Genomic DNA, 13,882 nt, shown 5'->3' on the forward strand with positions numbered 1-13,882 from the left:
CCTTATTGCTCTCCACAACTACCTGAAAGGAGGTTGTAGCGAGGTGGGGGTTGGTCTCTTCTCCCTAGTAACAAGTGACAGGGCAAGAGGAAATGGCCTCAAGTTGTACCAGGGGAGGTTTAGATTGGATATTAAGAAAAATTTCTTCCCCAAAAGGGTTGCCAAGCATTGGAACAGGCTGCCCAGGGAAGTGGTTGAGTCACCATCCCTGGAGGTATTGAAAAGACCGTGTAGATGTGGTACTTAGGGACACGGTTTAGTAGTGGACTTTGCAGTGCTCGGTTAACGGTTGGACTCAATGACTTTAAAGTCCTTTTTGATCCAAATCATTCCAATTATGAGAACCTCAGAAACGGTTATAACTTACAAGAAGATGGATTTGTAAATGCAACAGTTACAACAGACACCAGTAGCTGCCGGCCACCTGCCGAGATCCTTGCTGCTGGCACCCATGCCTATTTGACAAACACAGACAACAGAAAAAGCAGCCTCAACTCCCAATATAATAGCACTGTGCCTGTTGTAAAAGACACGTTTTTACAGACTGGTAATCTGTATTCAAATCTCTCAGTCAGATAGCAAATATAAGAAATTAATTTTATTTTCTTAAATGAAGATAATAAATAATTTAATGCACAGAATGTAAGAATGGGCAGGATAGCAGCAAGTTCAACTGTAAACAGAATAAAATTGCAATTAAAAAAATTGCCACTAATCAGTAATACATACTCTTCAGCCCATAAAGGGACTACTCTTACTAAAAGTTTAATCCAGGAAGACTTTTCTTTTAATTATTATTTTATTAAAAGAATCAAACCAAGCATATGCATCTGTACTCAACAAAGTGTAACTGCTTCAGTTTTGGAAGGCATCCACCTGCTATCTCCCATCTCTGCAACAAGAGTTGTGAAGTCCTTGTGAAAGGTAGAGGGGTCATCACCAGAAGTCAGGAGTGTCAGTGTGTCCCACAGGGTTACAGAATAGTCCGGCAGAGCGTGGAGATGGGAGGAGGACGACCACCACCACACTGGCACCACTGAGATGCTGAGTATTTCCGTGTTACAAGTCAGAACCTATGCCCCAAAAATACGTGAGGGTTTATGGGAAATACTCTGCACTACTTGAAGGGAGGAAGTAAGAGCACTTATCTGCCCCAGGGCTGTACACAGTTGACGGGAGTGGAGGCATTTCCCCTTGGAAAGATAAAGACAGAGAAGTTCTCCCATTCTGTTGACCTCTGGGGTTACGGAAATTGCAAGAGATACTGAAAAAAAAAAAAAATCTACGGAGACGTTTTAGTTCTACATGAGATTTTCAATTTATGTAAACCAGTTTTCAAGAAAAACAAGGATTCTTCACTAAAGGCCTTGGAGTGTGTGTTTATGTAAGTAAAAAACCCCAAAGGGCCAGGCTTCAGTCTGTCAGAAGAGAGGAACAAACTGAAGGCAAAAATCCAGATCCTATATTTAAGATTAATTTACTTGGATCAGAGTAGATCTGTTGGAATCTGGCATTAGTATTCCCATACTGGAAATATTAACTTGGGAACAGTATTCCCCTTTCAAGGCCATACCAAATGTTTCATATTTCCATTTTCGAGAGGAGCTGAGAGTGAGAACGTTCCACTGAGAATGTTCCAAAAAGAAAACTATTCTAAACCACTTTAGGAAACACTTTCTGATTTAGCATAAGAAGTCTTTTGATTTGAAATAAATACAATATTCAATAGGGGACAATGAAATATTACTGTTTGCTTCTACTTACCCCCCCCAGTTATTTCGATCCTTAGTGTCACATATTCAGAAAACATTTTTAGTGCACAGTAGGAATATCAAAACAAAAAGGTACCAAGGTTTTCTACAGCGCAAACATGATCATTGAACTGATGTTGCCTGCGTGGCCTTTTCTCCATCTGTATTTGATGCAGTCATTCCATTTAGATCTATTTCCAGAACCTGTAAAATCCCAGTGCTATTGCCAAGCAAGTGAATACCGAAGCTGTTAAAAAAACCAAACAAACAAAAGGGAAATAATTAGCTGAATGCTAAATTGTATCACCTTCTACATACAGGAAATTAACTGCAAACAGATGGAAGAATGATAACAACTATAGAGCAGAGCCTCCTAAACTTCCTGAATTGCTGTAGATGCAATAGAATCATTTTAGAAGACAATGACTTAGATGTAATATCCTGCACAGTAGCACTGCCCAGGTCGTGAGACAGGAGGTCAAATTCAGCAGCCTGAGTAACTACGCTGGATAATACAGAGCACAACAGGCTACAGTAACTTCTACTATTGTCACCCATCTATTGGAAATTGTATTACAGGAGAGATGGCTGTACGAGCTCTTGCATTAAACGTAATTAAAATGACTTCCCACTGAACAAAATGACAAGGAACTAAGAATACACATATCTGACACAACACTAGGGTATCTAGGCAGCACCTCTGAAGCCTGATGAGTTGTCTTTCAGATTTGTTAAGCTGCTGTTTCAGTTAGTGTTAGAATAAAGCTAATTATGTTTCCCTTTGAACTTGTTCTCACTTCCAAAAATAATGCATCACTCTCTTATCCAGCTCCAATACAATAAAAATTTCACTGGTGATGTATATACTGAGAAGACAGTCTCAACTCAGACTGAAATTTATTCTGCTTGGCAGGGGGAAGTACCAGTACCACCACACTGAAACGATGTGTCTGTGGAGGACTGAATGGGAAATGGAACTGGTCACTCGCAGACTAGTCCCAAATGACAGCTAACTTTCAGGGTAACCTAAATGACCTCAGGAGAACTTTTGTAGCAACTCTGCCACATAAATGGCTGCCCCGCAGCAAGCAGAGGTACTGTCAGACTAGGCAAGGCATTTAGGCTTTTCTTTTTTTTTTCTAAATCATGTCCATATTCCTCCTAATCCCAGTTCTGGGCACAATCCTAGTCCAACTGCCCCAATGTCTGCATGCTCCCATCGCTTCTGCGTTTTATGGCACATTTCTTTGAGTTGGGGGTGTCTGTGTGTGCCTGCGTCCGTCTCCCCCACCCAAACCCAGTTGTCTGCTGCTACACAACTGACTTCTTGAATTCGCTTAGCATATACTCTTGAATAAAATTTTACACTTCCAAAATACAATACTGGTACTCACCTCCTTGCCTATCACATACCTGCCAAATAACGTATTGTATCAAGTTTATTCGATTCCATGAGTGTTTTTAAGGAAGCTATTTCAGTGTCAATTTTATTACTGATTTCTGAGATAACACTGTTGGTACTTGAATCCTGAAACATTAAAAGACAGCATATATTTGACAGTGATCTCTAGCCCTTTCAGCTTTGCAAAGCCAAATAAGAATACCACGCTACCAGCAACAAGAAAGAGAAACAAATTTCCAACCTATCACTGAAGTAAAATATGTAACTGGTAAGAGACTTTAGAAGACACAGAACAGCATTTAATACAATCCAGGAATAATACGGAAGAGAGAGAGAAAAAGAGAAAGCTCAGATCATACAGACATTTGTCCCTGATATGCCAGTGCCTCCTAAAGGGGGCATTCTACAGCGCCTAGATAGTACCCCATAATCTTTGCAAAACAAAGGCTTAAGCATTCACAAGCCATATCCAGAAAAGGGAGGAGATGCTGAAGATGGGACATGTCCACCTTCAGCCTCTTAGTCTTCAGCGCCCGCTAGCACCTTTGAGGACTTCCAGCCTTGAAATACTTGCTTGGCTGTAGGCACCAGAACCATCCCTCTGGTACAGCTCATCAGCTCATCTGTTAATACTGGGAAGGGCAGCACGACAGTGCACATCCCACCTGTAACAGCCTGCACGCAAGATACTTGGGAAGCGAGAGACAAGGCTAGGATGCCTCCTCCTGCCTGAACAGTGTTCAGTGCCAATCTCACAGGCCTAGGCAATAGACATGTACAACAGACACGAGTGATACAGCCCAGCCTTTTGCTTTATCACATTCAAAAATCTACTAACTTTCACAAAAGTCTGGGGTTTACATAATGTCCAATGTGTAACTGTATCCCGCTCAATATAAAATAGGCTTTGTTCAATACTTACTTTTTTATGAAACTCTGTAGTTGCTTCCATCAGTTTCCTCTCCTGATCTGTAAACTGTGGATAAAAGATAAATTACAACTGTAGTAACAGAAAACAAGACACAGAACTGGAAAGAGTATCTTGATAGACCAGCTTACCATATCCGTCACTCTGCTCCTTTCCAGGTTTATGTCTAGCTTGCTGTCAGCTCGGATTTTACCAGTTTCATTCTTTAAAGCAAATAAAGATTATGAAAATAACTATTTACTCTCCCTAACAGGAGTGTGTAGGTACTTACTGTTTACTTACCATTAGCTGCTGTTTAACTTGATCTAATTCAATCTTCATTTTCTAAGTGCAGAGGAGGAAAAAAAAAAAAAATTTTACAAATTCAGAAAACTGCTGACCAAGTTAATCAGTCATGTAAGTGTTAATACCACATGCACGCAATTATTCTTCCATAATTTTTCTCCCAATGGGGCAATTTGTTCTTGATTAAATATCCTAACTGGTGTGTTCAATTTGTATAGCCATATAGAATCTGCTGGGAATTTTGCTCAAAATAAAGGGATTATTTTGTAACGATGATGATCTTGTTATTCTGAGACTAAAGACAGCAGAAAAATACCAAATGCTGTTAAGCAAAAGCAAAACATGTCTCAATCACTGGTTTAATTAAATTGTTGCAAACAAACAGCCAACTGCTCTCCCTGCATTCTATGGTTAATGGTGACAAGACTGTACTAGAATCACCCTTAAATAAAATTACAGAAGATGATTCTAAGATGTGTAGAATTTTTTTACTTTACAGAAGAACCAAGCAAGTCTTATCACATGAAATGTATTTTTCTGTGATCACAGAAGTTGTAATCTACAAACACTTCAACTCCGATAAAAGTATCCGGAATTACTTTTACATTCATATTTTGTTCCACAAAAATGTACAACAGGTATAACCCAACATATATTACAATTTAACTGCTTAATTAAAAATATTTATTAGTACCTCATTCTCTGCTCTCAAATTTGCAAATTCACTTTTCTCCAGGATGACCATATCTTTCCGAATGGAGTCCAAATGCGCCATTATCTGTTGTAAAGTTATTTCCTTCGAAACAATAAAACATGTTAAGTTGCACACTTTCTGGCAAATAAAGGAAAGTAAAGATTTTTGGGTCTGAAATGATGAAATTAGCTACTGCAAAGCACAACAATGAGGAGACTTTCCAGCAAGAAAGTGACAGAAACACAGACTTTTATAGCTGTAATTTGTTTGAAAGACAAGAGGTTTTGGTTTTGTGCTTTTTCTGTTGCTTTTATATACTAACCCTGAATTTAAGCAAAAAACGCCAGTGGTATTAATCCAAGTAGCTATAAAATGAAATAGACCCAAAACTACAGGTTAGTCCTTCATCCTCTTCCATTTTCAATGAACGTTCAGTAGCCTATGAAGCATTAATTGTTGGTTTTAATCCAGTTCCTAACTAAGCACTTCCATTTCTTGCCCACAAAGTCATCAAAAGCCAAAGACTTAATGATACGAGTATCTCACTGTCCTCTCAGCATTACAAGTCTGACGGACACTAGTAAAAGATTGCTAAAAAGCACTGAAAAAAGCCTTCCTGGTGTTTGGACTAACGAGTTCAGAATTCAAGTATTTACAAACTACAGAGTGAAAAAAAAAGAAAATAAAGGAAGAAACTTTGTATTTTAGAATCTTGAAAGCAATACTCCTTTAGTTAGCATAAGGAAGTTACCCTACTATTCAGCATGGAAAATAATGTATCTCTGTGGGATTCTGCTTTTAAAGCTGAGTGCCAGCAAAATGAAGAGCTCTCATCCAGACTACAAGCAAACAGTACTTCTCAGATCCTACGCTGAACTAAATTCGTTAAAATATGCCCTCACCCAACTTCCACTGAAGTCTGACTACTTCGTTGAACACAATGAAGTTTTTACAATTCCTGGGAAAACTTCAGTTGCATTTACACTAAGGAGCTAATTTCCCACATCCCATCTTAAAACATTCAGTCTCAACACTGACTACACTATAAAAACCAGAACACAATTCCATGCAAATTATATTTGGAATACTGACTTTACACATAATAGGATTTCCAAAAAGAAAGATTTCCATTTTGATGAAAAAAAGAGACACACACAAGCTTTTGTCTTCTTCTGAGATTTATAGAAAAAAAGAGATAACTTTCATTCAGAATAAATGCCAGTAAGATAAAAATCTGTTGGAAGTAAGGCTCAGCAGTTTAAATAAAATAGCAATGAATGCTTAATTGCATTAACTCATTGAAGAAGAATGGCACCTAATCTCAGCTTGCACAGCCTTCCTGAGTAATTATTAAAACCATTACTGTGCATCAGAGCTCTATTACCCTGGCCCAGATGTCTAGCCTACAAGAAAAACTAAAGTTCTTTTTATTTTGGCAATTTCTTAAAACGAAACTTGTCACCACCTCTATTATCAGCGGAAAACCCAGACATGCTACTTCACTGATTCACTGCCTCCAGATACGTCCACAAACATGAACTTGAGTATCTAAGCGAAGAAGACACCTCAGTGCTTTGCTTGAGTGCAAGCTGAGGTGCTGACCTGGCCAGCGCAAACAGCTAGGTTTATACCAGCAACAGAATAATTCAGAGCCTACTTGCTGTCCCCGAGGGCACGTGACACACCACAGATTACATCCAGATGGCTAAAATATCTTCCTCCTAAAACAAGGTGGCTCTGACCACGCTGCCTGGTGGGAACAGTTCCTGGCCCTACACTTTCACATAAATTGTGCCCTGGTCAGGGAGATGGAGAGCTGGCACAGGTCAAAATCAAGCCAAGGCACCGCAGTGGCTCTGGACGACCATGTGGTGGTGCCTGAGCCCTCACCCTAGCCATGTTTAGCTTTTACTATAGATGGAGCTTTAAAGACCGAAATGCAGAGCAAAATAATGAAATAGTTTTAATAGTAGTTTTTAGTTTATGAATAGGAAAATAGGACAAATACAGTGTATCTCAGAACAGAGTTGACATCCTTACTGAAGTTCAATAAAAACACTGACAATTTTCTGGTATTTTAGGTGGTCTTGTTATCTCTCAGGAACCCCTCCTTGACTCTCTCTTCTGCCCTCAACCATTGTAAAGCACAGTTAAAAGTTTGGTTTCCCCTCAGAGCTTTTCAGCTGCACATGAAGCGATCTCTGCGTTACATTTATAAATTGTGGCTGCATTTGGAAAACATTCCTGTGAGATGAAATGTGCAAGATATTACTATTCTTAATACCACCTTGAAACTTAGGAAAACCTACCTCCGTGAACTGTTTATAGTACTATAGAAAGTTGCTCACTTGTCTTTTAAATATGCAAATATGAACCATTATAGCTACACAGCGCTGTATATGTACACCATAGACGACTATTTACCTGCTGAGCTTGTGTAACCATATCCTTATAGACTGTGTCTAAACTGACATTCGACAGGGTTATTAATGCCGATACAATGGTCTCCGCTTGCTCCTTCCCAAAGCCTAAAAGACAGTTAAAGGATGACGTGTTAAGGTAATATTAAAAACCTGGAGGAAGATAAGAGCAAGAAGTACGTAATAAATGGGGACACTGAAGTGCTGTACCTAACTACAGTGGCAAATGGGAAGTCACACAGTTACTGAAAACTGACAGCGAGAAACCAGTCACTGTGACTTTTAAATAGAAAAAAACCAGACTTAACTCTGCAAAAATCTGAAGCACATTAACTTAATATACAGAAATAGTCTATGCATGCAGCTGACAGGAGGACCAAATTTCTGTACATTGTTTAACTGTTCATGCACTATAGAAATAATTCAGCAAAATTTTACTTTATAATGAACTTTTGCAAATTCTGTTAAAACCAAACTTATGTTGAGCTACAAAGCATGCGTCCTATAGAATAATAAAATTAAAAGGTAAGCCTGCATATATTGAAATTGTTCTGCACAAACGCACGCAAAACTCATTTTAAAACTGCTGCACCCATTGCCCGCAGAATGAACTCAAACTGGGATTTCTGCTTTCTGATGATAAAAATTACACTTTGTCCATAGCTTGGTGCAATTCTGAAGCGTTAAAGATGATGTGTGGTGAATAGTGAACCCCCCCCAGCTGCCACTTTAGCCATATCTGATCTAGTGCTGAGAGCTTTTGCCCTGAAGATTTATTTCCAGCAATCTCACTGATGTGTTGTATTTCAATTGGCCCATTTTATAAAGTGGGGTCAATTAATGTTTTGTTGAAAAATGCTTTCAAGGCAAACTATTTTGAGAAATATGCCACTGCTCCCTTCTAAAATATGGTATTGTCAAGCTGCAACATTGGTTTACATGACAAAAAAAAGCTATGCGTGCTTTATGACAGTCTCCTTCCACTAAGAGGTGTCACAGTATTGCTTCAGTTCCTCTGAATTTTCAGGGTTACTTAGGTATTATTTTGTTCTTCCTCTATAGCAGGAACCGTCCTTATTGCATGGAAGTTTAGAAAATGCAGAGAAATTCATATAAGCAAGAGAATGGAGCCTGAAAACTGCCTGCAGCAAGTCTGAGAAAAACTAAATGCCTCTCTCACTTTTGCAATACGTATAGGTTTTGCCTATAGAGCCTGCCCACTGTAGTACTGAAGTATTTGTAGAAGTTATGAAATAAATTAAACTGAATAACAACACAGTGTACCAGCACCAGACAGACTTCACCCCAAGAGCTCTAAAGGAACCTGAGGAAGAAATAGCTGAATTAGTACTGGGGACAAGTAACATCTCACAAGTTACCTCAGTTACCCGAGGACTGGAAAATGGCAAATACAGTGTCAGTTTTTAAAAACAGTTCCAGAAGAGATGTAGGTAACTACAGGCTGACAAGTCTGATGTGCATGAAAAAAACCCCAAACATCATTAGTGGACTATTAGGAGTCTTCTAACTACTAATAAATATTATCATTAGACCCAAACAGTGGAAAAAATCCTAACATCAGATTGGATAAGGTTCTAACTGTCACTTAGGAGAAAGATCTTGGGATTTTAAAAGGTAGTTGCTAGTCTGATGAAGATATCAGCTCAATGCTTAGTAGGGATCAATAAAGCAAACCAAACCCTTAGGAATTACTAAGAAAAGGAGCAGAGAACGAAATAGATGCAACGTTAAGTCACTATTCAAATCCACAGGACATTCAGTTGTCAAGTAATGCCAGCAGCTCTGTTCCCTCCCCTTTGAAACAGGATGCAATAGAAGTGGAAAAGAGTCACAGAAGGGCATCATGCATGGTCAAAAGTATGGAAAAGCTACTGCTCAAGGAAAAATTCAACAAGCTTGGATTCTTCTGTATGGAAAAGAATGATGGGGAAGTAGGACAGAAGTTTACATAATCATGAATGACATGAGAGATCAATTGTTTTCCGCACGTCAATAGCACTCAAAGTTATAGTACTTAAACTAAAAGTTTTCCTTTGAATTATTTATCAGATATCACTTACCATGGGCTTCCAGGTCCTGCATTAGAGCATGGGTATCAAAAGTTACCTTCCGCTGCTCCAGGGGAGTGATTTCAACCCTTCTGACATCATACGACTTCCTAACGAGTGTGGTGGCAAAACCTGGAAGTGACAACATGTGCCTTAAACTTAACCTGATTGGTTTATCATGCAATAAGCTAATTTTAATTTCTTTCATCATAGCAAAGCTGCACAGATATTGCAACAAAAAGCTGGATCCTTTTGATTGCTTAGTTGCGGCACGTGTCAGAAACCATCAATCCCTTTTCCATAGGAAATCTACACCAACTAGGACTCATATATTGAACTTAAGTCCATTTGTGTAACTAGGAAGCTGTGTAACAGACAAGCATCCTGATACAACAAAAAACCACCACAACCAATTGTTTTGTAATATCTGAGAAACATCACTTTTAGAAGATCAGCAGTTCTAATGTACTGCCAATTTCTACTGGCTACAGCTAACATCATTCATTTGGTTCTTCACAAAATCCATCAATCACATTCTTTTTACACTTTCTTCTGTCACTATCCTTTCCAGCAAGAAGAGTGCCATGTGTGAAGATATAGCCACAGGTTTTTTTTTTTTAGCAAGCTATGCAAATCTAATGTTCAGAATGAATTTGTTGGTTCACCAGGAAAGTAATTGGGAAACAAAGTGATACGGTGTTTGCGCCTAATACCTCAGAGATGGGTATTAAAGATCCACTCTATTTATTACACAAGTGCCTTCCCACAAGATGTTTCACTGCTTCTCCTACTTTATTTCAAGCATATTTTTCCCTTCATCTTATCTTTGTGGGGCCTTGCACATTACAGATTCTGTTCTGATAGAGTCTTTGTTATCTAAAAAGCCCTGTTACTTCTAAATCCATGCTTATTCGAAGCGTTTTGCACTGCTGGCTCTCTGCCTTAACCAAAATGTTGTTCTGTATCTTATCTAGACCTTTACCCAAAACCTTCATATCATTTAAACAACAGGGAAGTTATATTGTGCCACTGCTAAATAAATCAAGTTATGTGCTACCTTGTATCTACTCTAAAGAAGTGACTATAATGAAGCCAGCTGCAGTATCCAAACCAAAGTCTGCTTAAGATTTAAGAAACGAAGGAAAGATTAGTGTTTAAGTGTGTGAACACTGAATACTACGTGCAAATAATTTAAAATAACTCTAACATTTACTGTGGAATAAAATGTTCTTTTTTCACTGAGCTATGACAGCCTTTAAACACACAGCTTTTTGTTCTCTAAACGCGTTAGCGGATTTTTTTCATTGGCTTGAACATATATATTGTAGAGACATTCCCTCAGAAAAGCTAATATTACAGCGTGAAGCTTTGGGTTGCCTAGACATGCTGCTCCTTCTCCTACCGATTCACTCCTCTATTGACTCGATGCACGGCTCTCGGCCCAAAGCTGTCCTCCAAATGAAGCCTGAGCCTGGTGAAAAACTACCAGCCAAGACTCTTAACAAACTCACCGACGTTTTCACAGACCGCATCCGAGACACCATTTCGCGACGCCTTTCTGCACCCCCTGGCTAACTCCCGTTGCTCCCCCCGCCTCAAACACTCTCTGTGCGTCCCCACAACCCACTCAAGCGACGGCTCTTCCCCACGTAACGCACCCCTGCCCTCCGCCTTGTGACAGCCCCAAAGGAAGGCGCTCTGTGCTCCCTCACACACCGCCGCGGGGACAGGCCCCCGCCGCCGCTCTCGGGCAACGAGCCCGGCCCGCCAAACGCCCGGCCGAGGTTACCCCCCACCCCAGCAGGCAGCCTTCCGCCCCCTCCTGCCCCTTTCTCTCCTCGTCCCCCGGGCCAAGGGGCCGAGCACGGCCCTCCGGCGCCTCTCACCTCTCCGAGGAACCGGAGGCAGCAGGGCCCGGAGCGGCAGCGGACCCGACCGGGAGCCGCCGCCGCCGCCGCTCCAGGCGAGGAGCGCGGCCCCGCGCCCGGCGCCCCTCATGGCGGCACAGGCCCACCACTTCCGGCGCCAGGCACCACCCGCCATCCCCACTGCGCAAGCGCCGTCCGTACGCCTTTCCGCTCCGGCCCCGCGGGGCACGCTGGGTACTGTAGTCCTCGGCCGCGGGGACGGGGCCCGGCTGGAGGGAGGCGGCGCTGCGCCGCCATGCGGAGGGGAGGAGCGGCAGCGGGCGCTGCGCATGCGCACGCAGCGGCCCTTGCCGGGCGCGCAGCGGGGCGGCCGCCATCTTGGTTCTCGGCGGGCGGCTTCGCGTCGTCGCTCGTCGTTTCTGAGCTGAAGTTGCTGTCCGCAGCCTGGCCGCTGCAGACATCAAGCGTTTCTCGGAGCTTGGCTAAGGCTGGGTGATACGCAAGAGGCTGATCTGTAGCAAATCAGCCGCAGCAAATCAGTCTGGGTTGGGAGGGGTTTTAGGCCAGCGGTGGCAGCGTGCCGTCTGGTCTGTGGTGCTGTGGCGTGTGTGCAAGGTGTCGATGCCTGTTCAGAGCCAAGATGAACGGGCAGAGTTAAAGCACCCACAGAGCACAGCGGGTAGAGGAAGAGGTAGGAGGAAAATCTGCAGACTGCTCCTGCTTGGAAAATATACAGAGAAGGGATATCCAGAGATAGGCTTGCGTCAGTGGGCTGGTCCAAGGGCTCAGAGATAAGCAGTGCTCTAACCAGCTTAGAAATGGAAAAACATCCTGGGTATCACACTGCAAATTAGAATAAAGGACACTTCACTTTGCTGCTGGGCAGCATGTGCACCCTGGGGAGGTTTGTCATAACGTATCTGGGTGAAACAAGTCGTGAAGGTGCCGTGGCTATTACTTGTGTTGCGCTGCGGAGCAGCGGCTAGGCAGCCTTGGGGCCAGCTGAGTTGCTTTTGTGCCATGTCAGCCTGATGGAACATCCTTCAGGTGTACGTGAGAATCCAGGACGGTGTGCCCAGTGTTTTGAACATTCCCCAAAGAGTGCTTAAACAGAAGTTTGAGTAAGACAGACTTCATAATCTAGCCCAGCACAGGAGAGCGTGTCAAAGACGTTCCTTGTAAGAGCCCTGATGTTGCTTGCCTTCAGGACACAATGATTTCTGGGCAGGCAGGGTGCAGAGAAAAAGCAGGCTGCCTACAAGCCATACAGAATTCAGAGCAATTTGGATCTGTATAGGTGCAGGCGTGGAGCATCCATACAACTAGTGTGAACAGGCAAATTCAGCTCTGGAGGCTGCAAACCTATTGACCAAAAATGCAGGGTCTAGTGACATGAGGGCTGAGCATTCACTGCAAACACACCATCCCAAGACAGACTTTGGGAGACGAAAACAGCCCTGAATTTCTCTTACATATGGACTTCCATGCCTGTATACAGAGTTAGAATTAGATTTTTGATGGAGAGGGCTGTGCAGAGTCTACGGGGCCCTGTTTTCTCCCAGCTCTATTTGGATGATGTGAGCTGCTCCTGACTTAGCCTGATTTCCCTTATTCTCTGTCCTGAACTTACTCTAGCCTCAGACTGCCATAGGTGAACCTCTCTAAGCCTGCCTCTGTCTATGTCCAAATATCCCTAACTTTAAATGCAAACCCAGCCCTAGCTCCAGTTCTGAAAGATGAAACTATAACTCTGGATCCTTGTGCTTTTGAACTCTGAAGCTTTCAAATGGCAACCAGTTTTCATTTTGCTCCCTATGACAGCAAAATGCAGATTTCACAGCCTCAGAATTTTTTTTCAGAATTGAATTCTTGCTTTTCAGTTTGTGCTACTTAGAATAAAATACATCAGGCGCTCTCAGACATCTGTTTCACTGTAGAAGTCCAGGGATGCTGAAGTTACGTCTTAAAATAAAAGTGCAGAGCAAAAAAGAAGATTGCTGGTGGTACTTTTTAGAAAAAGTTCTAACTGAAATTGTAAAGTTTAAAAGCCATGATATAAGACATCTGTGATTAAAAAAAGATGCATTTTTCAGCAGTTACCAGCAGCTGCAGTTTGTCTGAAGTCACCCCTCTGTGCTTTTCCCAGAGGCCTACTTCTCTCGCAGCCAGTATGATGCAATGCTCTAAGCTGAACATATAAAAATTCAGGCTTTCAGAGCAGAAAAATCTCCTTGGTAGTAAAACCCCCTTGATTTTATCGCAAGCACAGATACAGGCTGGGCAATGAGTGGATTGAGAGCAGCCCTGCAGAGAAGGACTTGGGGATACTGGTGGATGAAAAACTGAGTATGAGCTGGCAATGTGCATTTGCAGCCCAGAAAGCCAACTGTATCCTGGGCTGCATCAAAAGAAGTGTGGCCAGCAGGTCGAGGGAGGGGATTCTGCCCCTGTACTCTGCTCTGATG

The 13,882-nt window shown here is 42.0% G+C and overlaps 1 protein-coding gene and 1 long non-coding RNA gene across 5 annotated transcripts in view; one reads left to right on the forward strand and one right to left on the reverse strand.

Moving 5' to 3' along the window:
- The window catches only part of LOC104318653 (uncharacterized), a 541,518-nt gene that overhangs the window by 72,703 nt on the left and 454,933 nt on the right, over positions 1–13,882 (forward strand). The gene's annotated exons all lie outside the window — the stretch shown is intronic.
- CCDC90B (coiled-coil domain containing 90B) lies at positions 579–11,630 on the reverse strand. Its single transcript, XM_069808459.1, has 9 exons — positions 11,436–11,630; positions 9,562–9,681; positions 7,485–7,588; positions 5,061–5,162; positions 4,364–4,405; positions 4,213–4,284; positions 4,076–4,129; positions 3,165–3,279; positions 579–1,998 (listed from the first exon to the last, which is right to left on the reverse strand). Exons 1-9 carry the CDS (start codon positions 11,590–11,592, stop codon positions 1,943–1,945), a joined length of 822 nt encoding a protein of 273 aa, XP_069664560.1. The 5' UTR covers positions 11,593–11,630; the 3' UTR covers positions 579–1,942.

This window comes from Haliaeetus albicilla, chromosome 20, assembly GCF_947461875.1.
Source record: "Haliaeetus albicilla chromosome 20, bHalAlb1.1, whole genome shotgun sequence".
Classification (NCBI taxonomy): domain Eukaryota; kingdom Metazoa; phylum Chordata; class Aves; order Accipitriformes; family Accipitridae; genus Haliaeetus; species Haliaeetus albicilla.

What these genes read in the sequence shown, in the direction of transcription:
- CCDC90B (XM_069808459.1), bottom strand. Translation starts at nt 11,592, where the DNA reads ATGGCGGGTGGTGCCTGGCGCCGGAAGTGGTGGGCCTGTGCCGCCATG. An exon ending in ATTTGAGAGCAGAGAATGAG is followed by an intron (nt 4,406 to 5,060) that starts GTACTAATAAAT and finishes CTCTGCACTTAG; the next exon opens with AAAATGAAGATTGAATTAGA. An exon ending in CTACAGAGTTTCATAAAAAA is followed by an intron (nt 3,280 to 4,075) that starts GTAAGTATTGAA and finishes TTAATGTTTCAG; the next exon opens with GATTCAAGTACCAACAGTGT.